The sequence below is a fragment of the Diabrotica virgifera genome, chromosome 8 (assembly GCF_917563875.1).
Source record: "Diabrotica virgifera virgifera chromosome 8, PGI_DIABVI_V3a".
In the NCBI taxonomy this organism is placed as follows: Eukaryota; Metazoa; Arthropoda; class Insecta; order Coleoptera; family Chrysomelidae; genus Diabrotica; species Diabrotica virgifera.
In genome coordinates, this window is record NC_065450.1 from 56182677 (window position 1) to 56209515 (window position 26839).

Genomic DNA, 26839 nt, shown 5'->3' on the forward strand with positions numbered 1-26839 from the left:
TAAATGCCAAACGGCTTAACGTAGGATGACGTGTGACGTATCGTTGGAAAGGGGATGAAAAAGGGGGTTGAACGCAGTATGTGGCGTGCGCATCGGAATATGCCAAAAGGGCATTACGTCATATCTTCGTTTCTATTGGTCCGATTTTGACGTAAGAGGGCTCGTCGGAACGGGGAGGGGGTAACGAACACACAAAAACAAAGATGGCGGCAGTGCCAAAAGGGCATTACGTCATATATTCTTTTCTATTGGTCCAATTTTGACGTAAGAGGGCTCGTCGGAACGGGGAGGGGGTAACGAATAAGTTGAGACAAAAAACAAAGATGGCGCCAGTGCCAAAAGGGCATTACGTCATATCTTCGTTGCTATTGGTCCGATTTTGACGTAAGAGGGCTCGTCGGAACGGGGAGGGAGTAACGAATAAGTTGAGACAAAAAACAAAGATGGCAGCAGTGCCAAAACGGCATTACAGCATATCTTTGTTGCTATTGGTCCGATTTTGACGTATGGGGTGTCAAATGAAAGCGGTGGCAACACAGAAGCCAACTGTCAATTCTTCTTCTTCTTTTCGTTTGTCAATTCTTCTTCTTTTCCGTGTAGTGCCTAACAGAACGTGACATTCGACATCTTTGTTGTCATTGGTCCGATTTTGACGTATGGGGTGTCAAATGAAAGCGGTAACGACACAGAAGCCAACTGTCAATTCTTCTTCTTTTCGTTTGTTAATTCTTCTTCTTTTCCGTATAGTGCCTAACAGAACGTGACATTTGACGTATGACGTGACATTTATATGACATTGTTCAGTTTTCCGTCCGACATTTGACGCAGAACGTGGCACTTGGCGTAGGACGTGAATGACGTGAAATTTGACGCAAAACGTGACATTTGACGTAGATATGTGACATTCGACGTAGGACGTGAATGACGTGAAATTCGACGCAGAACGTGAATGACGTGACGTGAATGACGTGACATGTGACGTAGGACGTAAATGACGTGACGTGAATGACGTGAAATTCGAAGCAGAACGTGACATTTGAACGTGAATGACGTGACATGTGACGTAGGACGTAAATGACGTGACGTGAATGACGTGAAATTCGACGCAGAACGTGACATTTGAACGTGAATGAGTGACGTGAATGACGTGACGTGAATGACGTGTCGTGAATGACGTGACCTGAATGACGTGAAATTCGACGCAGAACGTGAATGACGTGACGTGAATGACGTGACGTGAATGACGTGACATGTGACGTAGGACGTGACATTTGAACGTGAATGACGTGACATTCGACTTGCTATCTTCTGCTACCGTCTGCTAATCTCTATTACCTTCTGCTTCGCTCTGCTACACTCTGCTGACCCCTTATACCGCTCTGTGATCGTCTGTGCCTTCGTGAAATTCGACGCAGAACGTGAATGACGTGACGTGAATGACGTGACATTTGACGTAGGACGTGTCGGTTGACGAAGGACGTGACATTTGACGTGAAACATTAAACGTGACCTATTATCGGTTCGATTGTGACGTATGAGGTGTCAAATACGCAAGCCCAACATCAACTGCTCGTCACCAGCCTACTTATTATTGTTCTTTCAAATAAACTAGTCAAATGTCCACTATTATACAGAAGTCTTCCATTCTTTCGTCTATAAGTAATTTTTTTGATCAACACGGTATATACAAGTACTAATATTTTCACACACTAGAGTAATTCCAACGAAAATTTCTAATCTGGACTTTTAAAATTTCCTTATTTTATAACTTCTATTTCACGAATAAATTCGTGAGCCACCCCGTATATACAAATACTAATATTTTTCATACATTACAATTAAAATAGGTAAATAAATGCACAAGAAATGTCGTTAAAGAAGGAAACTGTATATGTGAATCATTTCCAATAACAAAGTAGTTTAAACAAGGATGTTGTCTGCCTCCGACTTTATTCAAAATATATTCAATCATAGCTAGAGCAGTGGAGGAAACAATTATCCGGAATGGGAATAGACAGAGGCGGTGGTAAATATCTAGCAACCTTGTTTTTCGCAGATGATCAGGTAGTCGTAGCGAATGATGAAGAAGACAGACTATATGTTTAGAAGAATACATAATGAATATGAATTATTAGTCACACAAAACGATGAGGAATCCTTTAGCGGTCATTAATGACTTAATTTGTTGTTAATTACGTGGGGGTAATGGCCTATAATAGTAGTTGTGTATTTCGAAATAAAATAAAAAAAAACGGTTAGTGGTTTCTGATAAATTAATATCGACATTATTTAACGCATGTTGGGCAAAATCCGATACAGTAGAATACAGCAAAAGTAGACATGAAAAATGATAGTAATACATACAAATTCAATATCAATATTCCCACACCAAGCAGTCCTTGCTTATTATAGATATTATATCGACGCTTGAAAGGTAAAACTGCTAATACGCAAACTACGAATTTTACAGGAGAACCCTTTAAAGTTTGAAATATTATAAAAAAAAATTATAATTTTTGTTGTACGCTTACTATCTTGATAAATCTTAGGAATATAAATGTTTCATAATAGAATGCTTTCATGGTATAAATTTCTAAAGGAAATATTATCTAGTTTTAAAATTAATGGCGCATTATACAAAGTGATTCTTGAATGCAATCAGGTTAATTTACCATTTATGAGTAATTTTATGAGAAGGTGAAATGTTTTATAATATATTTATCTTATGAGTGCAAGCTACTAGAAATGTCTTTTGAAATTACAAGAATATAAGTCATTCTCGGTTTAAATTCTACTATTTTATTATATTTATTGCATAATTATTAGATATTCTAGACATTCCACATTAAAAACAAAAAGAAATAGTTTAAGTTATTAGAAAATACTTTATTTCTACGAAAAAAAAAAGTGAGGTTCATGGCAAAAACAATAAAAAACACATCAGCAATATATTAAAGTTGAACTCAATCTTCTTCGTCAGTATCTATAAGGGCATCATTTACACTATTACCTCTAGGTAATTTATATGTAAGGGTATATATTCTAGGTAAGGGTATGACATTCGATTGGCACAATTTATTCAGATCGCTATATTTTTCTTTGGAAATTAACAAAGGGGTTGGATATAAGTTACAATTTTCTGAATTCTTTACTTTACCGCTGATTTGTATGATCTCTTCTTGAGCATCTGAGGCCATCGAAAACTCAGGATATGATTTTGTTCATGGAAAAAGCCATAAGAGGCGGAAAAAGTCGAAAAAAAAAATATGTCGACTAATGTGTATATAACCTTAAGAAAGATGAAAGAGACTTGAAAACCCACCCAACATATTTGACGAAAAGAACGATAAGAAAAAAAGAAAGAAGAAGGATAAACATGTGAATTTTCTTATTCAAGATAAATAATATGATGTGCAAGTTTCGATTAGATACCACTATGTATGGATAAACAATCTATACAGCTCCCTTTCCACACAATTAAATAAATTTAAGGGAACAAAGTATTTCGGCGATAGTTGTTGTACATTATTTTCTTACTATGGAAAAGCTAAATGTTCAAAAGGAATGTTGTTAGGGGAAATAAAATCTTATTACTGATATATGTATGCACCCGTTTTCATCGTCTACTCAGCTAGAACCACATACGGGACATCCGTGGCAAATAAGCATGTGTAGTAATAAGTGTACAAATTCAGCAAACGTGTTGCAATATTTTATCAAATTTCCTGATGCAGTAAAACGAAGCTTTATATTCAGCAGATTTATTGTGTATAAAAGGATGAGTAGCCTGCTAAAAAGTCCCATACTGTGCTGCCTTCACTATTACTAGTATCTAGTGTTGCTGTTGTTGCTGCTGAAAAGAGTGCTGTGTAAAATTCGAGGCAAAAAAAAATAATTGGTAAGTACCCCATTGCTTAATATATTGATGTAATAATTATTGGTTTGGCGACATCTGTACATTTTCATTATTTTTTGTATACCTTTGCCATACGGTGTCCATTTTATGATACGTTTGCCACACTTCTTTTGTATCTAGTAATATCTATTCTTATCAAACATCTCTCCTTTAAATTTGTATGTAACAATTGTATCAATCTAACATATAAAGCAGTTCTGTAGTTAGCTTAATTATTTTCTCCTATTTTTGTAGCAATTATCTTGTTGGAAAACAGCTGCTAGTGTTGCTGCTGAAAGGAGTGCTGTGTAAAAATCGAGGCAAAAAAAAATAATTGGTAAGTACCCCCATTGCTTAATATATTGATGTAATAATTATTGGTTTGGCGACATCTGTACATTTTCATTATTTTTTTTTTGTATACCTTTGCCATACGTTATCCATTTTATGATACGTTTGCCACACTTCTTTTGTATCTAGTAATATCTATTCTTATCAAACATCTCTCCTTTAAATTTGTATGTAACATTTGTATCAATCTAACATATAAAGCAGTTCTCTAGTTAGCTTAATTCTTTTCTCCTATTTATGTAGCAATTATCTTGTTGGAAAACGCCTGCAGAAATCTAACCAGTTAGCCAAACCAATCGGTCAATACCAGCAAGAATCGTAAAGATTTTCTACAAAGCCAATAACTAATAGCTTTTTCTACACACACACACACACACACACACACACACACGCACATCAATAACTAACATTTGTATTTTTTTTATTATTTATTTTCGCTGCAAAAAACATACATTAATATACCACGGTAATGTACAAGCGACTTTAACCCCATATGAAAGCCACCCACAAAATTATTTAAGATTATTACAAGTAGATATTTCCGTAATCAATTCTGATCAAAATCAAAATTGTATCTTGGTAACTTTTGAAAAAATCATAATTTTATACAATTTTGTTCACACATTTCCATCTATTTCTGTTTTGTTCCTCTCTTATCCGCTATGTCACCATTCTTTTGAGACCGTCAGTCCGTAGCGTTGGCCGTCTTCCCCGTATTCGCTTGTATACCATTTTTATAACCACTTTTTTTTTATTAGTATCTACAGAATAGTTTTACCCTGACTGTACTCGTTGATTCTGTCCATTAGCCTCTGAAGTCTCTCTAAACTATCTGCTGTCACCATGGTGTCGTCGGCATATCTAATATTGTTTACCCTTTCTCCATTTAGAAGGATGTTTTCGTCTACTCCGTATAGAGCCTCGTTAAAAATTCTCTCTGAGTACATAGTAAATATCAACGGGATAGGATACATCCCTGTCTAACTCCACATAGTATTTTTATGTGATCTGTTTCTTCTCCGTTAATTCAGTAGATGTCTGAAATTATTCTGAGGTTTTTGTCATCCACGTCTGCTTCTTTTAAAATGGTATTTTAGTTTAGTATTACGTTTCTATTATCTTATGTGTAACATAGCAGGCTTGTTCTATTTCCGTTGAAATGGGCGAAGACTTCTTTAGACATTTTTATAACCACTTTTTTATTAGTATCTACAGAATAGTTTTACACTTTATGTAGACGTTATTTAGAAATTTTTATGTGATCTGTTTCTTCTCCGTTAATTTTCATATATGCTGGTCTGATTTCAGTAGATGCCTGAAATTATTCTGAGGTTTTTGTTATCCACGTCTGCTTCTTTTAAAATGGTATTTTAGGTCAGTATTACGTTTCTATTATCTTGTGTGTAACACAGCAGGCTTGTTCTATTTCCGTTGGAATGGGCGAAGACTTCTTTAGACATTTTTATAACCACTTTTTTATTAGTATCTACAGAATAGTTTTACACTTTATGTAGACGTTATTTAGAACACTTCATTTAGGCACTCCATTGATGTTATTGTTTGTGCAATACGCATACTTTTAACACATTTATAAGCAGTTATTCTTCTTTCTCTTCTACATATTTTATGATTTTTTTTTCTTTTGTTTTTAGTATAACATGGCAGACGTACCACCAATGCTATCCTTCCCATCGTTTTCACTGCGATTAGCAACATATGCAACATGGCCGGCCGCGTTACCTATTCAACCTCTGGAATTTTGCCTTGCGGGATTCCGTTACACAGGGAATAGTGACGTGGTCTTGTGTTGTTTTTGCAACACACGGTTGCATAACTGGCCAAGTAGCAGCAAACCAATGGAAGCCCATAAGCCGACTTGCACGTATGTAAAAGCATTTAAAGAATTTTACCATTTAAGTACTTACGAGGGTCGTCTCCAAACATTTAAGAACTGGGGAGGTTCAGAAGCAGAGACATATGCTAGAGCTGGTTTCTATTTTACAGGAGAGACGTTACGGTATGTGACGAAACAACACATATTTTTACCCAACGTGCGGTTACAAACGCTTGCATTACGGCCTGGTCCGGTCGTGTCTACGAGATTGGTAGAGGAGAAAAAAGCTGCCGAAAACGGCTATTTCTATTCGGGTGTATATCAAAGGGTGATACATACAGACGTATGTGTAATGCTAGATATGGATTTGCCCCCCAAAAAAATTGATGGTAGAATTGTGTGCAAGGTATGTCTGAATGATGAAATGAATGTTTTATTTTTACCCTGCAGACATCTAGCTGTCTGCATATCCTGCAGTAACGAATTAGAGGAATGTTGCATATGCCGATCTGAAATTTTCCAACGCATAAGGGTTTTTATGTAGCACATCTGAGGCTTTTTTCTTTTTTTTTACTCGGTTCGTTTTCTACATTCTCTGGCCGCTTCAGCACGCCTTTCTATTCGTTGCAGTCTTTAGGCATTCTTAGTTCAGTGTGTGTGTGTGTGTGTGTGTGTGTGTGTGTGTGTGTGTGTGTGTGTGTGTGTGTGTGTGTGTGTGTGTGTGTGTGTGTGTGTGTGTGTGTGTGTGTGTGTGTGTGTGTGTGTGTGTGTGTGTGTGTGTGTGTGTGTGTGTGTGTGTGTGTGTGTGTGTGTGTGTGTGTGTGTGTGTGTGTGTGTGTGTGTGTGTGTGTGTGTGTGTGTGTGTGTGTGTGTGTGTGTGTGTGTGTGTGTGTGTGTGTGTGTGTGTGTGTGTGTGTGTGTGTGTGTGTGTGTGTGTGTGTGTGTGTGTGTGTGTGTGTGTGTGTGTGTGTGTGTGTGTGTGTGTGTGTGTGTGTGTGTGTGTGTGTGTGTGTGTGTGTGTGTGTGTGTGTGTGTGTGTGTGTGTGTGTGTGTGTGTGTGTGTGTGTGTGTGTGTGTGTGTGTGTGTGTGTGTGTGTGTGTGTGTGTGTGTGTGTGTGTGTGTGTGTGTGTGTGTGTGTGTGTGTGTGTGTGTGTGTGTGTGTGTGTGTGTGTGTGTGTGTGTGTGTGTGTGTGTGTGTGTGTGTGTGTGTGTGTGTGTGTGTGTGTGTGTGTGTGTGTGTGTGTGTGTGTGTGTGTGTGTGTGTGTGTGTGTGTGTGTGTGTGTGTGTGTGTGTGTGTGTGTGTGTGTGTGTGTGTGTGTGTGTGTGTGTGTGTGTGTGTGTGTGTGTGTGTGTGTGTGTGTGTGTGTGTGTGTGTGTGTGTGTGTGTGTGTGTGTGTGTGTGTGTGTGTGTGTGTGTGTGTGTGTGTGTGTGTGTGTGTGTGTGTGTGTGTGTGTGTGTGTGTGTGTGTGTGTGTGTGTGTGTGTGTGTGTGTGTGTGTGTGTGTGTGTGTGTGTGTGTGTGTGTGTGTGTGTGTGTGTGTGTGTGTGTGTGTGTGTGTGTGTGTGTGTGTGTGTGTGTGTGTGTGTGTGTGTGTGTGTGTGTGTGTGTGTGTGTGTGTGTGTGTGTGTGTGTGTGTGTGTGTGTGTGTGTGTGTGTGTGTGTGTGTGTGTGTGTGTGTGTGTGTGTGTGTGTGTGTGTGTGTGTGTGTGTGTGTGTGTGTGTGTGTGTGTGTGTGTGTGTGTGTGTGTGTGTGTGTGTGTGTGTGTGTGTGTGTGTGTGTGTGTGTGTGTGTGTGTGTGTGTGTGTGTGTGTGTGTGTGTGTGTGTGTGTGTGTGTGTGTGTGTGTGTGTGTGTGTGTGTGTGTGTGTGTGTGTGTGTGTGTGTGTGTGTGTGTGTGTGTGTGTGTGTGTGTGTGTGTGTGTGTGTGTGTGTGTGTGTGTGTGTGTGTGTGTGTGTGTGTGTGTGTGTGTGTGTGTGTGTGTGTGTGTGTGTGTGTGTGTGTGTGTGTGTGTGTGTGTGTGTGTGTGTGTGTGTGTGTGTGTGTGTGTGTGTGTGTGTGTGTGTGTGTGTGTGTGTGTGTGTGTGTGTGTGTGTGTGTGTGTGTGTGTGTGTGTGTGTGTGTGTGTGTGTGTGTGTGTGTGTGTGTGTGTGTGGGTGCGTGCGTGCGTGCGTGCGTGCGTGCGTGCGTGCGTGCGAGTGGTTCAGATATTTTACGTCCTTACATATTTAATGTAAAAATCATATTATACGGTTGTGTTGTACGTATAATTTGTTTTTAGATGGTTCGTGAAATATGTGTACCACAGCGACCAAACGTGATGCAGCGTTTGGACGGTAAACAGCTCTAGCTATGTGTCTGCTTCTGATTACGTCTTTCTTTTGTGATCATCTGTTATCTTGGTTTCTATTGAATTGTTAAAATGCTTTTACGTAGGTAGTTTTGTTCACTTATATAAAGTTACTTTTATTTTACGTAATATGTAGTTTTGTATCACTAAATAGTGCTACTTGTTTTTCATGTAGGATGTCTTTTTGTACCACTAATAGTATTAACTGATTTTTTTTATGTAGGATGCTGTATTGTTTCGCTAAAATAGTCTTTTTTTTTTTGTGTAGAATATAATTTTGTTCCCCTAAAATAGAGATAAATGCTGTTTACGTATCTATGTACTTTTTGTTCACATAAACATGAAAGAGTTGCTTGTTTTTACGTAAGTAGTTTTTTAAATACATAATAAAATGTGTTCAAATTAATAAGTGTTTTATTATTAGTAGTAATATTTGCCTCCTTCTAATATCTTCATTCCTGATGTGATATATATATATATATATATATATATATATATATATATATATATATATATATATATATATATATATTTTTTTTTTTTTTTTTTGATATACCACACGCTCTTCTTAGATAATCCATTTCTACTACTTCCTTCCTTTTTCTATCTTTTTTCGTGATTTTCCACACTTCTGTCCCATAAATCATAATAGGCTCTACCATACAGGAGATCTTAGAATATTTACCACCTTTTTTTTGCCCTGCTGCGTTCTGTTTTCGATGTCTCTTGTGACAGTGCCTTCTTTAGATATTAGAGATCCGAGATATTTATATTCTTTACATGTTTTTGTGGTTCTAATTTCTTTAGATAATCCATTTCTACAACTTCCTTCCTTTTTTCTATCTTTTTTCGTGATTTGCCACACTTCTGCCCCATAAATCATAATATCTCTACCACGGTACGCTAGATTGTCAATTTCATTTTCTTATATCTTTAGACCATACAGGAGAGCTTAGAATATTTACCGCTTTTTCTTTGCCCTGCTGCGTTCTGTTTTCGATGTCTGTTTTGGTAGTGCCTTCTTTACATATTAGAGATCCGAGATATTTATATTCTTTACAATTTTTTGTTGTTCTAATTTCTACATCTGGAACTTCTTCATCATCCTCTTAATCCCCTATCATAAAGATATTGATGCCGCTTATTTATGTCAAACATTTTTTTTGTCTTATAATACCTTTAGACCATAGTAGAGAGCTTAGAATATTTACCGCTTTTTCTTTGCCCTGCTGCGTTCTGTTTTCGATGTCTCTTTTGGTAGTGCCTTCTTTACATATTAGAGATCCGAGATATTTATATTCTTTACATGTTTTTGTGGTTCTAATTTCTACATCTGGATCTTCTTAATTATCTCCTATCATAAAGATACTCTGTCTTTGACATATTCATATTGAGGTCTCATTTTTCATATTCTTTATGTATTCTTCTAAACATATAGTCTGTCTTCTTCATCATTCGCTACGACTACCTGATCATCTGCGAAAAACAAGGTTGCTAGATATTTACCACCGCCTCTGTCTATTCCCATTCCGGATAATTGTTTCCTCCACTGCTCTAGCTATGATTGAATATATTTTGAATAAAGTCGGAGGCAGACAACATCCTTGTTTAAACTACTTTGTTATTGGAAATGATTCACATATACAGTTTCCTTCTTTAACGACATTTCTTGTGCATTTATTTACCTATTTTAATTGTAATGTATGAAAAATATTAGTATTTGTATATACGGGGTGGCTCACGAATTTATTCGTGAAATAGAAGTTATAAAATAAGGAAATTTTAAAAGTCCAGATTAGAAATTTTCGTTGGAATTACTCTAGTGTGTGAAAATATTAGTACTTGTATATACCGTGTTGATCAAAAAAATTACTTATAGACGAAAGAATGGAAGACTTCTGTATAATAGTGGACATTTGACTAGTTTATTTGAAAGAACAATAATAAGTAGGCTGGTGACGAGCAGTTGATGTTGGGCTTGCGTATTTGACACCTCATACGTCACAATCGAACCGATAATAGGTCACGTTTAATGTTTCACGTCAAATGTCACGTCATTCACGTCACGTCATTCACGTTCTGCGTCGAATTTCACGAAGGCACAGACGATCACAGAGCGGTATAAGGGGTCAGCAGAGTGTAGCAGAGCGAAGCAGAAGGTAATAGAGATTAGCAGACGGTAGCAGAAGATAGCAAGTCGAATGTCACGTCATTCACGTTCAAATGTCACGTCCTACGTCACATGTCACGTCATTCACGTCACGTCATTCACGTTCTGCGTCGAATTTCACGTCATTCAGGTCACGTCATTCACGACACGTCATTCACGTCACGTCATTCACGTCACTCATTCACGTTCAAATGTCACGTTCTGCGTCGAATTTCACGTCATTCACGACACGTCATTCACGTCACGTCATTCACGTCACTCATTCACGTTCAAATGTCACGTTCTGCGTCGAATTTTACGTCATTCACGACACGTCATTCACGTCACGTCATTCACGTCACTCATTCACGTTCAAATGTCACGTTCTGCGTCGAATTTCACGTCATTCACGTCACGTCATTTACGTCCTACGTCACATGTCACGTCATTCACGTCACGTCATTCACGTTCTGCGTCGAATTTCACGTCATTCACGTCCTACGTCGAATGTCACATATCTACGTCAAATGTCACGTTCTGTTAGGCACTATACGGAAAAGAAGAAGAATTGACAGTTAATATTGAACGTTGACAGAAGAAGAATTGACAGTTGGCTTCTGTGTCGTTACCGCTTTCATTTGACACCCCATACGTCAAAATCGGACCAATGACAACAAAGATGTCGAATGTCACGTTCTGTTAGGCACTACACGGAAAAGAAGAAGAATTGACAAACGAAAAGAAGAAGAAGAATTGACAGTTGGCTTCTGTGTTGCCACCGCTTTCATTTGACACCCCATACGTCAAAATCGGACCAATAGCAACAAAGATATGCTGTAATGCCGTTTTGGCACTGCCGCCATCTTTGTTTTTTGTCTCAACTTATTCGTTACTCCCTCCCCGTTCCGACGAGCCCTCTTACGTCAAAATCGGACCAATAGCAACGAAGATATGACGTAATGCCCTTTTGGCACTGGCGCCATCTTTGTTTTTTGTCTCAACTTATTCGTTACCCCCTCCCCGTTCCGACGAGCCCTCTTACCGTCAAAATTGGACCAATAGAAAAGAATATATGACGTAATGCCCTTTTGGCACTGCCGCCATCTTTGTTTTTGTGTGTTCGTTACCCCCTCCCCGTTCCGACGAGCCCTCTTACGTCAAAATCGGACCAATAGAAACGAAGATATGACGTAATGCCCTTTTGGCATATTCCGATGCGCACGCCACATACTGCGTTCAACCCCCTTTTTCATCCCCTTTCCAACGATACGTCACACGTCATCCTACGTTAAGCCGTTTGGCATTTATTAATATTTAAGGGTTGCGATTTAGGGGATGTGCCAGAACGCAGGTTGTCTATCTACTTTCGCTCTAACTAATCTATGATCACTACCAGTTGTAAAATGGTTAAGAACGGTTACGTCTTGTACAACAGACTTCTGCGATGAAAGTATGTAGTCTATTTCCGAGGAAAAGTAAGTAGTAATATAAAATATACTCAGGATATACAAGCGCAGTCAAAATAGACCAGAAGAAGGTTGATGATTTTCAGACTAGTAAAGACTTAAGACAGTGATATTCCTTAGCTCCGTTATAGGTTATATTATACCTGGAAAGGCACTTAAAATATGGTGGTGGAAATGTGGCCAAATGGGAATAATAATGACACAATATTAGCTCCGTGCTTGACCATGGTGGGGATACACAAAACGATGCCGGCGTCAGTAGCGGCGAAATATGACAATTTTGGCGATTCTTTGTATAACAAATTTTATCAAAAATGGTAAATAAATGTTGGACAATTACTGAAGGGGGAAGTCTACTGTGACAAGGGAATAAACAGGCCGATTTTCCGGTTTTTTTTTCTAACAAAATGTGACTCGTACATTAAATTAAATTAAACCGTCATCTTTATTATACAGGGTGTCCAGAAACTCTACCGACAAACGAAGACAGGAGATTCTTCAGATAATTTTAAGATAATTTAACCCAATTCACTTAGTCCGAAAATGCTTCCTGAGGGAGCTAGAGCTCTTTGAAGATCGCGTCTAGTAATTAGTTTTTCTTAAATACCGCCAGAACGCTTCTATTTAGAAAAACAAAAATTGGTACGCGTATTTACCTTCAAGATATAAATCTAATCCACCCATTGCAAATTTCTTGTACCGATCATAGGCGTCCGCTTCGGGTAGGGCAACGGTTATTTTATCGCATAACTTTTTTATCTTTAACTTTTATGCATTTCTGACACTGGATTATTAAATTGTGAAGTATTCTAGTACTAAAAGGTACTCTTGTTTTAAATCGGTAGGACACACCGTTTTCTAGAAAAATCGATTTGAAAATTTTTCGCTTTTTGAATCAAAAAAAAATTTCAAAAAAAAACTGTTTAGAAAGACGAAAACTGGTACATTTATTTATATTCCAGAGATAAATCGATTTCATTAATTGCGCATTTCTAGTACTGGTCATAGGCGTCCCTTTTGGGTAGGTCAACAGTTATTTTATAGCATAACTTTTTTGTCTTGAATTTTTGAGCATTTTTGACACTAGATTATTAAATTATGAGGTATTTGAGTACTAAAAGTAACTCTTACTTTATGTTGGTAAAATACTTCGTTTCTTGTTGAAAAGTGCTTTCAATTTTTTTTCAAATTCCAAAAACGAAAAACTTTCAAACGATTTTTCTAGAAAACGGTGTGTCCTACCGACTTAAAGCAAGAGTACCTTTTAGTACTAGAATACCTCACAATTTAATAATCCTTTGTCAAAATGCATAAAAGTTAAGGACAAAAAAGTTATGCGATAAAATACCCGTTGCTCTACCCAAAACGGACGCCTATGACCGGTACTAGAAATTCACAATGGATGGAATCGATTTATCTCTGGAAGATAAATATGTGTACCAATTTTAGTTTTTGTTAATAGAAGCGTTCTGGAGGTATTTAAGAAAAACTAATTTCATGACGCCATCTTCAAAGAGCTCTAGCTCCCTTAAGAAGCATTTTCGGACTAGGTGAATTGGGTTAAATTGTCTTAAAATTATCTGAGCAATCTCCTGTCTTCGTTTGTCGGTAGAGTTTCTGGACACCCTGTATATTCAAGTATTTGTAAAAAAATTTTCAAGTCGAAATATTCAAAATGGCCGTCGTGGCACTCCTTCAAGCGCAGGTCCGTTTTTTTAGGTGCCCAACCGGTGTACATGAAATCTCACGTCTGGGTGATCTGAAACAAAAAACAAAATATGGTTATCATCTACATCTACATAGTATTGACTCTCGCCTGATGGAGGATTTTTTTGATATCGTTTTTTGTTTAATTGTTATAAACAATAATAACATCAAATTTGGGCAAAAAAATAGAAAAAAATTTCAAGAACTTTTTTTTCGGCGCCAAAATTTTTTATCGACAAAATTCTCCGTCGGACGAGAGTCAATACTATGTAGATGATAACCATATTTTGTTTTTTGTTTCAGATCACCCAGACGTGAGATTTCATGTACACCGTTTGGGCACCTAAAAAAACGGACCTGCGCTTGAAGGAGTGCACGACGGCCATTTTGAATATTTCGACTTGAAATTTTTTTTACAAATACTTGAATGTATAATAAAGATGATGGTTTAATTTAACTTAACGTACGAGTCATATTTTGTTAGAAAAAAAAATCCGGAAAATCGGCCTGTTTTTTCCCTTGTCACAGTAGACTTCCCCCATAATTATGCTAATAATAGCCAAAAAAGTATAAGTAATTTCTATAGATATCCAATAATGACAAATAAATTAGAGAGAAGATTTAAACTAGGACAAAAACAAACTCAAAAGACAGATTCACACCAAATATTGTCACTATAAAGATCACCAGATTCATCTTTTTTTTTTGGTAGACGATGTCGACGGTAATCCAGTAATCAGTATCGGACAACTTATAAAATTAATAACAATTTGCTAAAGAGTTCTAAAAACTAGTTTTTTTTTATTTAAATTCAGATTAAAAATCTAAAAATTAAAGAAATAACTCAGAAAAAATCGCCGATATAACTAATTAAACTAAGAAAGTCAATATTGTCAAAATTTCATAAATGTTAATACAGTAGACTCCCTCTATAACGAGAATTGAAATGGCCGACTAATTACCTCGTTATAAGCGGATCTCGTTATATCAGACAACAATAATATTGAAATGTTTTGATGCCTCTTACGATGGTCGACCTGAACAATGAAAGTTCGTACCATCGTAAATTGTAACTTTCCTACAATACCTATGTATTCAATATCGGTCGATAGATAAACAGAAAGAAGTTTATTACAGGCGGTGTTTATTACACCACTGGCCTCGATGATAACACAGATGTTGGGAATTTCTATATACAAGCAGTTTTTGTATTTATTTATAGCCATTACTTCGCTAAAAACAGGTAAAAAAAACTTCTCTTCAATTTCATTTTTCCTCGTTATAACCAATTATGCCTCGTTATAGAGGTGTTATAGTTCAATAGGAATTTCATGGGACATCTAGCGTGCCTCGTTATAAACGAAACTTTGTAATATCCGTGTTCGTTATAGAGAGTCTACTGTAGTGTCAAAATTTCATAATTTAGTGGAGTAAACTTGCCTGCGCCTGCGGTTGGACCAATAATTACAAACAACCATTATAGAGCGGTAAATTTGAATTACTCTTCCTAGTTTAAAAACGAGGATAGATTTTTCCCTTTTGTTTATGGTTAAAAAGATAAATTTATAAATTTTTAAAAACCCAGTTCTTAATACTACATCTATTTTATAAAACAATCAAGATCTTGTTACAGAGAGACAAGCCAACAAGACATTAAAAAAATCCTCTGGAGCTATAAGTAACAAAACAAAAATGTCTATTTACAAAACCATGGTTGAATGGAAAACGGCGTTTGGATCAGAAGAACAAATGAAGATCTGAGAGAGTTAACGAGTAAGATGGCTAGGCAACGAGGATGCTAGAGGGTAGAATACTGAAAATGCTATTCCGTCAATTAGAACAGGAGGACGGCCCAGAACAAGGTGGAAGATGGATATAGATGATCTAAAAAGATTCATCGTCACAAATTGGAGGATGAAAGCCATGATGGAGGAGAATGGTCAATCAACCCATCGGACTACTAGGCTCGGCGCTCTAATAATTATGATGTTTACTTACTTAGCAGCAGCTGCTTGCTGAGTTTCAGTCCATCCTAAGGCTCGATATTGTGCTAGAACTTTATGCAACTTTTTATTATTTTTGGAAGGCACGACGGCGAGGGCTTTGTTGGGATTAAGACTTTGCTTGTAGTATCGCATTAGGCTGCGATGTCCTATAGTCACTCCGGAGGGTAAAACGAGTTGGTAATCTGAACCATCTAGTTCTGGAACGGTAACCTGAAATAGAGATATTATTATTTCAAGCGAGAATTAGTCAATAGTAAGATAATTTTATGAATAGATAACATTTTTCTTCTTAATTCGTCGTAATCGACATCAACTTATAACTTACATCGTATTGATTCTTTTGAACTGGTCATATATGTTATTTTTTAGTTGCTATTGCCAAATTCAGATGTTTCCAGATGATTAATTGTCTAAAGAAAAAGTAAATTGAATGTAATTGAAAAGTCATGTAAATTTGTATAAACTTTTTGGCATGTTCTCTGCAAATCTATATTTTCTGCCATTAACATGGTGTCATATGCATACTTCAAGTTATTAATAGGAATTCTGTTGTCGAGTAACTCTTGCATAATAAATTCCCAGGACAAGTTAAATAGCAATGAAGAATGCAACCTTGTCGTACCCCTCTTTTAATGTTGATTGTATGTATTAATCCGATTGTATGTAGGTATATTAATCTTCATAAAAGAAGAACAAAGATATATTATCTTTATTTTTTAAATTACTGATAAGCTTTCTATTTTTAAGAACGGGTAGTTAAAAATACTCAGATATCTACACATTAGCATATTTACAGTAGATTCCTACATAAAAAGAAGCATCTGACAAGATTTTTATTAACTTTTTGGGTATTCGCGGTGTGCAAGTACTTGGAAGGGATACGTGAAACGATCGTGCGCGAATAGCGGAGAAATATTGCAATTTTCTTAAATAATTCATATTGTCAATTGAAATTGTCAAATTGACGTACATTTCATATCTACTGTCATTGAAGGAGAAAAATTATATGTTGCTCCACAATATTGATATGATATGCAATTATTATATAAAGGTAAATTTAATTAATTGTATTTTGCTTGCAGTACTGCATTTAAATCACTAATTTTATTTACTACATACAATTGTTTACGTTTTCACCACATAACCTGGGCCCGGATTACGTACACTCGATACGCATCGTATCCGCCATGTTTTCCCATAGCGCCTTACGGGAAAACATGGCGGATACGATTCGTATCGAGTGTTCGTAATCCCTATGCTGAATCTTATTTTTTCTTCTTATTATTTTTTTGGGCTATGGCCTTGACAATTATCCAGCAACCAGGACTAACGTAATTGGTCACTACAATTAAAAGTGCGAATAAAAGCGCAGAGCGTAGAAATAGGTGTCGCTTTGCGCAACTTGCACGGTCCCAATAGGCCAAACTTTAAAACAACCATAAACTTTAAAATAATCATCTTTTTATCGTCACCTGAAAAAATTTTTTGTAGTGGTATGATTTCCCTTTCAGTCCTCTTTAGTTTATTTTATATATGGTACATTCCATGTCAAATCACTCAGGCAAAAAATTTTGGATCTCCGATTTTTCTGAAACTTGATGTATAGTTTCTGCGGGACTTAAACATAAGATATTTAAGGTCAAAAAGTCTTCTTCTTCTTTTTTCTCAAAATGTTATTTTATGCGATTTTACAGTGATTTGGTGTTTATTTAAACAAATTTGCATTTTCTATCGTAAAGTATCAATAGAAACACAAATATTTTAATAGAAGGAACTCAAAAATGTCATTATATGGCATTATAACAAGTTATTTTGATTCAAAATAAGTTTTTGATCAAATTTTATAGTGTAGAAAACGTTAAAATTCCGTTTTTTACATTTTCCTCCATTCCCAAAATACATCATAATCGATTTGGCTGAAAATTTGCCCACCTAGGCCTTTAAGTGGTTAGAAGGATTTAAATTATATTACAATACAAAAAAAGTTACATGCAATAATATCAGACTCAAAAGTATATTAGTCCAGTCGGGATAGCATTTGACCTTCCATGCCGAGCTGCCCAAAATTTTATTTTTCTAATCTTTAGGGGGCTCAATAGTAGCCTAAATTTAAAATCGCGAATGAACTCCTCCGTTACGTTAGCCGCCATCTTGATTTTAAAGGAGAACCGTTTTTGCTCAATATCTCCGCCATTTTTAACTTTTCGACAAAAATGGTGGGAACTGAAATTGTTCCAAATAAATCGTATTTACAGTTCTTGCTATTTCTTTTTAACAATTTTTGTCGTGAGGTCGATATTTTCCGGGTTAATTTTACTTGCAGTAGGCACCTATGTTTTTGACTATGATATTGCATGTAACTTTTTTAGTATTGTAATATAATTCAAATCCTTTTAACCACTTAAAGTCCTATATTTTGGCTATCTGTGGGCACATTTTCAGCCAAATCGATTATGATGTATTTTGGGAATGGTGGAAAATGTAAAAAACGGGTATTTTAACCTTTTCTACACTATAAAATTTGATCAAAAACTTGTTTTCAATCAAAATAACTTGTTATAATGCCATATAATAACATTTTTGGGTCCCTTCTATTAAAATATTACTTTTTCCATTGATACTTTACGGTAGAAAATGCAAATTTGTTTAAATAAACACCAAATCACTGTAAAATCGCATAAAATAACATTTTGAGAAAAAAAGAAGAAGAAGACTTTTTGACCTTAAATATCTTATTGTTAAGTCCCGCAGAAGCTCTACACCAAGTTTCAGAAAAATCGGAGATCCAAAAGTTTTTTGACCCAAAATTTAGTGATTTGAAATGGAATCACCCATACATAATATGTTGATAAATTTCTCTTATTCTGTATTTTGTGAGAATTCTACTGATAATTTATGTAGGATAGGATAAATTATTATAGGATGTTAATGCTAATTATTATGATAGGATGTTTATTCAGTACATGTTTTAAGTTTTTTCAAACAAATTCTTTGGCTCAGATAGTTGTGGAATAAGTATGTAAATTTTAGTTACTGACATATCAGGATGTATTATTAGTTGTAGTGTCTTAGCCAGACTTCTATGGATTATTTCTTTTGCAATACACATTGTAAGCACCATACGAAGTGCCCATGGAAACTATTTCCCTGACAAATCTTTTATATGCAAGATATGAGTTATTTTGTGTTATCCATATTTACCTCTTCATCAGCATCAATATTTTCTGCATCTGCATCAGGATATGATGTTGAATAATCATAAAAATCTGCATATTCAGCAAGAGCTACCCCCTCATGAATCATCTTACAATGGCCTCTATCAACCATATGTTGTTTAGCTGCTTCTGCAGTGTGGAAGGTCTTGCCTTTTTCATTACACCATAAACACATGAAACCTGTAAAATATTAAATGCTTAAGTATGAGTACAGAATGATTAGTAAGTATATAAACAAAAAATTAATACAAAAATAATACAAAAAGTAATACCAGATAATATACCAAATAATAATAAATAATACCAAATTTCTCATTGTGAGATAGAGAGATATATAGATATATTTATGCAAAAAGACTAAATAAGAGGAGTTTAAGTATTTACGGGATAAAATGCAATACATACTCACAATCTTCTCACATATAGCTCAAAAACCTGGACACTCACTAAAAGAGAGGAAACATTGCTGCCACCTTTGAAAGAAAAATCTTGCGACACATATATAAGGGCACAAAAGAAAACGGAATTTGGCGAAGAAGGTACAACTTTGAACTATACAAAATATACCAGGATCCGGATATCATCTTACTTACTTACTTAGTCCTAAGCCTTTCTACCTTTAGGTGTAAGGCTGGTGGAGTTGAGTTTGGCATTGTAGTCTCCATGCTTTCCGATCTTGCGCTAGGTTTCTTGCACTTTCCAATGTCAATCCCTTCTTCTCGACTTCTTTCCTGATTTCATCTACCCACATAACTCTTGGTCTCCCTCTTTTGTTTTTCCCCTGCACTCTCGTTTCGAACACTCGTTTTGTTAGCCTCTCGTTCGACATTCTACACACGTGCCCGAACCATCTAAGTTGTCCTTCTACTATTTTTTCATTGATTGGTTCTAGTTTTAGGTTTTGTCTAATTGTTTCGTTTCGTATTTTGTCTGTCCTCTTTCTGTTTGCTATTTTCCTCAGGAACCTCATTTCCATAGCATTGACTCTGGATTTTTGTCTCCCCGTCAATGTCCATGTCTCGCTGCTATACATAATTGTTGGTCTAACTACTGATTTAACGACTGCCGTTTTTACTTTTTCCGGTATCCCTTTTTTCCCAAAAAATGTTGTTTTCATAGTGTTAAATAAGCTTCCTGTTCGTCCCATTCTCTCGTTTATTTCCATGTCTTGTTTACCATTTGATTCGATTATTACTCCTAGGTATTTAAAATATTCCACTTGCTCTAGTTGTTTCCCGTCTAATTCTATTGCGTGTGTCTTCCTCGTATTTGAAATTATCATTGTTTTTGTTTTCTCTGTATTAATTTTCATATTTATGTTTGATAGTTCTTCTTCTAGGATTTCAAGATTGTTCTGTAAGTCTTCTCTGTTTTCTGCTATCAATACCATGTCGTCTGCAAATAGTAGCTCCGATAGTTGAGTCTGTTTCATTTGCCAGTATCCTAATGTTAGTTTTCTCATTCTTCTCTTGGCTTTCTTTATCGCTTCATCCAGTACCACTGAGAATAGCAGTGGACTCAGCACGCATCCCTGTTTGACGCCTTGACTTGTAGAAAATTCTCTGGATTCCTCGTTATTGGTTCTTACTGTATTTGTATTATTTTTGTACATATCCTTTATTACTTCTATTATGTGTCTGTCGACTCCCCTTTCTGTTAGTGTCTTCCAAACGTCCTTTCTTCGGATTCTGTCAAACGCCTTTTCCAGGTCAATGAAGCACATATGTATCTCTCTATTTTTCTTGATTACCTTCTCACTTACTTGTCTTAATGTGAATATTAGGTCTTGCGTGCTTCTGTCCTTCCTGAATCCACACTGTGTGTCTTCCATAGTTGTTTCTATTTGTGTTTTTATTCTTGTCTCTAGTATTCTTGCTAATACCTTCCCAGGGATACTTGATATGGTGATACCTCGGTAATTATTACAGTTTCTCTTGTCTCCCTTTTTGTGTATTGGTAATATAATGTCTTTCTTCCAGTCCTTTGGTAATTCTGCTCTATTTATGATATCATTCATTAGTTCTTTCATGCTATCCATTCCCTCTGTCCCCATGAATTTTATCATTTCCGGGGTGATATGATCCTTGCCTGGTGCTTTGCCCAGTTTTACTCTTTCTATTGCTTTCTCTAATTCCTCTCTTGTTATGGATTCCACTTGTTGTTCTTCATTCCTTTCTTGTATCTCCCCTATGTTGTCCTTGTCTACATGAGTTAGCTCTTTGAAATGTTCTCTCCATCTTTCCATTATTTGTTTTTCTTCTGTTAGTACGTTTCCATTCTTGTCTTTTATATTCGGCATCGTGTGCTCTTTCTTTTGTCTGAGTTGTTTTAATGCGCCGTAGAAGAGTTTTTGGTTTTCCCTATAATTTTTTGTCATTTTTTGTCCAAATCTCTCCCATGACCTTTCCTTTCCTGCTTTCACCGCTATTTTAACCTCTTTCCTTTTTTCTTTATATGCTTCGTAATCTTCCGGGTGTTTTGTGCTTAGGTATCTTTTCCATTTGTCTTTTTTGTTCTTTATTTTCTCTCGTATTTCTTCCGTCCACCATTCTGTTCTCCTCATGTTAGTGTTTGCTATTTTTGCTTTCCCGCAAGTTTCCTCAGCTGTTTTGATTATGCTGGTTTTTAGATATTCCCATTTTTTTTCTATATTTGTATTTTTTGCCCTACCTTTCAAAGTATTATCTAATTTTTCTTGGAATTTCTTCTTATATATTTCCTCTTTTAATTTGTAACTTTTTATTTTTTCATTTACTACCTTTCTTCTCTTTTCTTCTTTTTCCTCTGTTGTTCTCATTCTCATTATTACTAGATGGTGGTCACTGCCAATCTCCGAGCCTCTTTTCACTTTCGTATCCTGTACTCTTTTCCATTTGTTGCTGCTTACCAAAAAGTAATCTATGATTGATTTTTCGTTTCTGCTGTCTTGTACTCTCGTGTATTTGTGTACTTCTTTATGTTTAAATTTTGTATTTGTTATAACTAGTTTATTCTCCATACATATTTCTATTATTCTTTCACCATTTCTGTTTAGCATTTCTTCTCCTTCTTTTCCCATGCACTCCTCTATTCCGCTGTTGTTGTTTCCGACTCTACCGTTTAGATCTCCCATTACAATTATGTTTTCTTCCCCATTATCAATTTGCATTTGGAGCTCCTCGAAAAATTTATCTTTCTCTTCCTTTCTTGCATCTTCATTTACTCCGTAGGCTGTTATTATTGTCCATATTTCTTCGTCCATCAGTTTAATTTTCACCGATAATATTCTCTGGTTAACATATGTTTCTTCTATAACGTGTTGTAGTCTATTCGGTGCAATTATTATCCCGACTCCTTCTTTTGCTCTCTCTTTTGTATCCGCTCCTACCCAAAGTAACCAATATCCTTTGTGTATTTTCTTAAGACCTTTTCCTTTCATCTTCGTTTCTGTTATTCCTAGTATTTCTATTTTTTGTCTTATCATATCTTCTACCAGTTCTTCCTCTTTTCCATTGATGCTTCTCACATTCCATGTTCCCATTTTTATCTCTCCTTTTTTCTGCAATCTAGCTTTCCCCTTTTTCCTATTTTCATCCTTGTTTACCTTTGCATCATCTTTTTCCCTATCGCTTTTCCCATTCATTGCCTTGGTTGTCATTGTTGTGGGTCCGGTCTCATTATTTTCTTTTAGTTTTTTGAAGTCCCTTCCCCGATATTTCTGTGAGTTAGTATAAGTTTCTCTTTATTATGGTCCCATTTCCACTCCTTTCCATTAATCTCCAGTTTCATATATCCTATCTTCGTAGTATTACCTTTGTCTTTTTCTTCTTTTGCCATTTTCCTAATTTTTGCTTGTATTTCCCTTTCCTTTCTTGTTAAATCTGATTCTATATACACCTTTTGTCCCTGTAGATTTTTCAGTTTTCCTTTGTTTTTTAGTACACTCATCTTATCCGTTAGGTTTTCCATTTCTGCTACAAAGATTTGGTCGCCGATCTTCACCGCTCCTCTCAGTCTGACCTCTAATTTCAGATTTCTTCCTATGAAGTGTTCTACTGACTCCTTTACAGGCTTTCCGTCGGTAGCATCTAGTGTTAGGCCTTTTAATACTATATTATTTCTCCGTCTATCTTTTTCCAATTGTTCTATTCTATTGTTTGCCATTTTTAAACCTTCTTCCAATTTTTCGTTTTTTTCTTTCAGCTCCTTAATATATTCCATCGTTTCTTTTTGGTCTTTCCGTATGGTTCTTATTTCTGCCATCATTTCATCATTTTTCCACATAACTTCCCGCATCATTTTTATCATCTCTTCATTTGTGTCGTTGCTTTTATTCGGTGTTCGTCTCGTCAGGTTACTCTTTTCAAAATATTATGTTTCTCATTGATACTTTGACACAAAATGCAAATTTGTTTAAATAAACACCAAATCACTGTAAAATCGCATAAAATAACATTTTGAGAAAAAAAAGAAGATTTTTTTACCTTAAATATCTTATTTTTACGTCCCGCAGATGCTATATACCAATTTTCAGACAAATCGGAGATCCAAAATATTTTGCCTGAGTGATTTGACATGAAATGCACCGTTAATTTTTACTGGTAGTCTAAAGTTCTTAAAATAGGGCATTTTGGCCTTATTGTTAGTTGTCCACTGAAACCACTGCAGGAAATATAGAGGTTTGGGTTATAGGGGTCCTTCTTCTTAACGTGCCCTATCAAGTCCCCTTGACGTTGGCGATTAACATGGCGAAACTGTCTCTGTTTTGAGCTACTCTGTTTTGAGTTCGAGTTTGGCAAGCGAGGCGAGAGGTCGTGTGGCAGGTGTATTGGCGATAAGGTAATTTCGAATTCGAAACCTATCACAATAAAAACACCGGTTTTTTAAAAGACCTATCGTTATCGATAATCGTTAAACTTAAAAAGCGTTCTTGTGCGAAATAAAAATAAACTTCTAAGTGTATAATAATAATATTTATATTAGTGCTGAGGTTAACATTTAATTTAAAATGGCCAGTGGCGGAACAGGAACAATCCGAAAGGAAACCTATAGAAAGAATGAAGAACTATCTGATAGTGGCGACGAAGAATCTAAGAAGAAAAAATATAAAGAAGATAAATTATATTTTGAAAAGAGTAACCTGACGAGACGAACACCGAATAAAAGCAACGACACAAATGAAGAGATGATAAAAATGATGCGGGAAGTTATGTGGAAAAATGATGAAATGATGGCAGAAATAAGAACCATACGGAAAGACCAAAAAGAAACGATGGAATATATTAAGGAGCTGAAAGAAAAAAACGAAAAATTGGAAGAAGGTTTAAAAATGGCAAACAATAGAATAGAACAATTGGAAAAAGATAGACGGAGAAATAATATAGTATTAAAAGGCCTAACACTAGATGCTACCGACGGAAAGCCTGTAAAGGAGTCAGTAGAACACTTCATAGGAAGAAATCTGAAATTAGAGGTCAGACTGAGAGGAGCGGTGAAGATCGGCGACCAAATCTTTGTAGCAGAAATGGAAAACCTAACGGATAAGATGAGTGTACTAAAAAACAAAGGAAAACTGAAAAATCTACAGGGACAAAAGGTGTATATAGAATCAGATTTAACAAGAAAGGAAAGGGAAATACAAGCAAAAATTAGGAAAATGGCAAAAGAAGAAAAAGACAAAGGTAATACTACGAAGATAGGATATATGAAACTGGAGATTAAATGGATATCATAACATTCATTAAAATAGGATGGCTGCGTTGGATGGGACATGTAGAAAGAATGGAAGAAGGCGAAATACCAAACAAAATATTCAAAAAAATGCCAGTAGGAAAAAGAACAAGAGGAAGACCAAAGCTGAGATATTTAGAACAAATAGAAAATGATATAATAACCTTAAAAATAAAAAACTGGAGAAAAAAAGCACGAAACAGATCAGAATCGAGAAGAATTCTGGAACATGCCAAGATCCAGAAAGGGTTGTCGAGCCAGTGATGATGATGATGATGACTCACAATCTTCTCACAAAAAACAAAATGCAAGATATACCCTACAGAATGTGGTAAGTTTGGCACACCCAACTTTATAAAGAATTTACCCACAAAGACAGTGTGTACCAAAGAATAAGATAGGTATCTGAACTTATCAAGAAATTCATCAGGTAATACTTCAAAATCAGGTCCATGGCCCAAATTTATTTAAGCAAAAAAAATATCTAAAATTGAAATTATACCTACTGAAAGTCCAACTTATTCATTTTCCTTGAAGATTTTTACTATAATTTTATAATAATACATAAGTTTTAATAGTTACCTTCTGAAATTTTATCCCCCAAATATCTCAACAACCCTTGAAGATCACTACAATATTCAATGTCAGGAATGAAGAAGGAATGTACAATGGTCATATGATCCAAATTCTTGTAAAAATTACCACTGTGATGTGAACAAAACAGGCAATCATTGTTATCAATGGGATTTTCGGATACATCATCCCACTCATCTGAATCTACTTCTTCAGTTTCCATGTCTTCATCTTCAACATCAATTGTTGGTTTATTTGTAGGTATGATCTCTATGTTTTCTGAAAATCCAGATTTTTTACATTAATTTTGACAGAATAAGACTCAAAGATGTAATGCATCTTCTGTATAATAGAGAAATCCCCCTAGATATCATAAAAACCATTGAAAATATCTACCAAAACAAAAAAATGGAAGTCAGAATAGATGGATAACTTACAGAATAGAAGCAGTGAAATAAGACAGGGAGATTCATTGAGTCCTATGTTCTTCAATTCAATCATGGATGCAATAATCTAAAGTGTCAACAAAATAAGATGATACCGAATGGGAAACAATAAAGTAAAAATCCTCTATTACGCAATATTGATAGCCCAAGATGAATATTGAATACTTATAGTCTGCGAAGATTAGTCCACAGATTTAACATAAAAGCAAAATAATTCAATATGACAAATCTATTTCAGAAAACTAAAACAATAACGAACCAATCAGATGTAAAATAGAAATTGATAGTATCAGTACTGAACAAGTAATGGAAATAAAATACCTTCGAATTACCTTGTCAAGGGGTGAGAAATCAAGTACAAAAAGCAAATATGAGTGGCAGGATGTCTTAATAACACTATCTGGCGAAACCAACGTATTAACACTGAGATGAAGTAAAGAATTTATAAAACCTGTGTATGACCAATAATGATATGCATCAGAAACAAGGCCCCATATAGCCATAACACAAAGACTACTAGAAATGGCAGTGATGAGTGTACTGAGATGGAGAGATGAGTGAAGACAATGTAATGTACAGTGTATAAACGAATGGACACTAAATAAAAAAAATTGAATAACCACAAAAGCAGAATGGGGGAGACACAGGTGGTCAAAATAGCAAGAGATACCTAAATTACCAATCAGTAGAAGAAGTATAGACCAACCACGCAAAATTTGGAGTGACAACCTTCCTTAGAGGTACCAATCCACCAATGAACAAGCAAAATTGATTATAAAGGGGAAGTAGAAGAAGAAGACTATATACAGGGTGATTGATTAGTGGGGTAAAGCTCAATAGATCCGCTATAGTAATAGATAGCAATAAAAGTTAAGAACAAAAATTGTAACTAACTTCGAGCTTCACATTTTAAAATTAATTAGAATGTTACAGGGTAATCAGTAACATTGTGGCAGACCAAACTTATGTTTTTTTAAATGGAACACCCTATATTTTATCTTATATACAAAATCTTCTTAACTTCCCCATTACAAAAATATAAAAGTCTGTTATGTTATACAGGGTATTTAGAAAGTTATAACCAATTTTCTATGAAGATCCTAACAAGTTCAGCTCTCTGTATAAGTAAAAATAAGT

The 26839-nt window shown here is 35.6% G+C and overlaps 1 protein-coding gene across 1 annotated transcript in view; it reads right to left on the reverse strand.

The window, feature by feature from the left end:
- The window catches only part of LOC126889907 (cytoplasmic 60S subunit biogenesis factor ZNF622), a 33809-nt gene that overhangs the window by 2774 nt on the left and 4196 nt on the right, over positions 1-26839 (reverse strand). Inside the window, exons 2-4 of the mRNA XM_050658624.1 lie at positions 25266-25535; positions 18961-19154; positions 15752-15969 (exon numbers count right to left, since the gene is read on the reverse strand). Of these exons, the coding sequence (XP_050514581.1) occupies positions 15752-15969; positions 18961-19154; positions 25266-25535 (682 nt within the window). The remainder of the gene's footprint in view (positions 1-15751; positions 15970-18960; positions 19155-25265; positions 25536-26839) is intronic.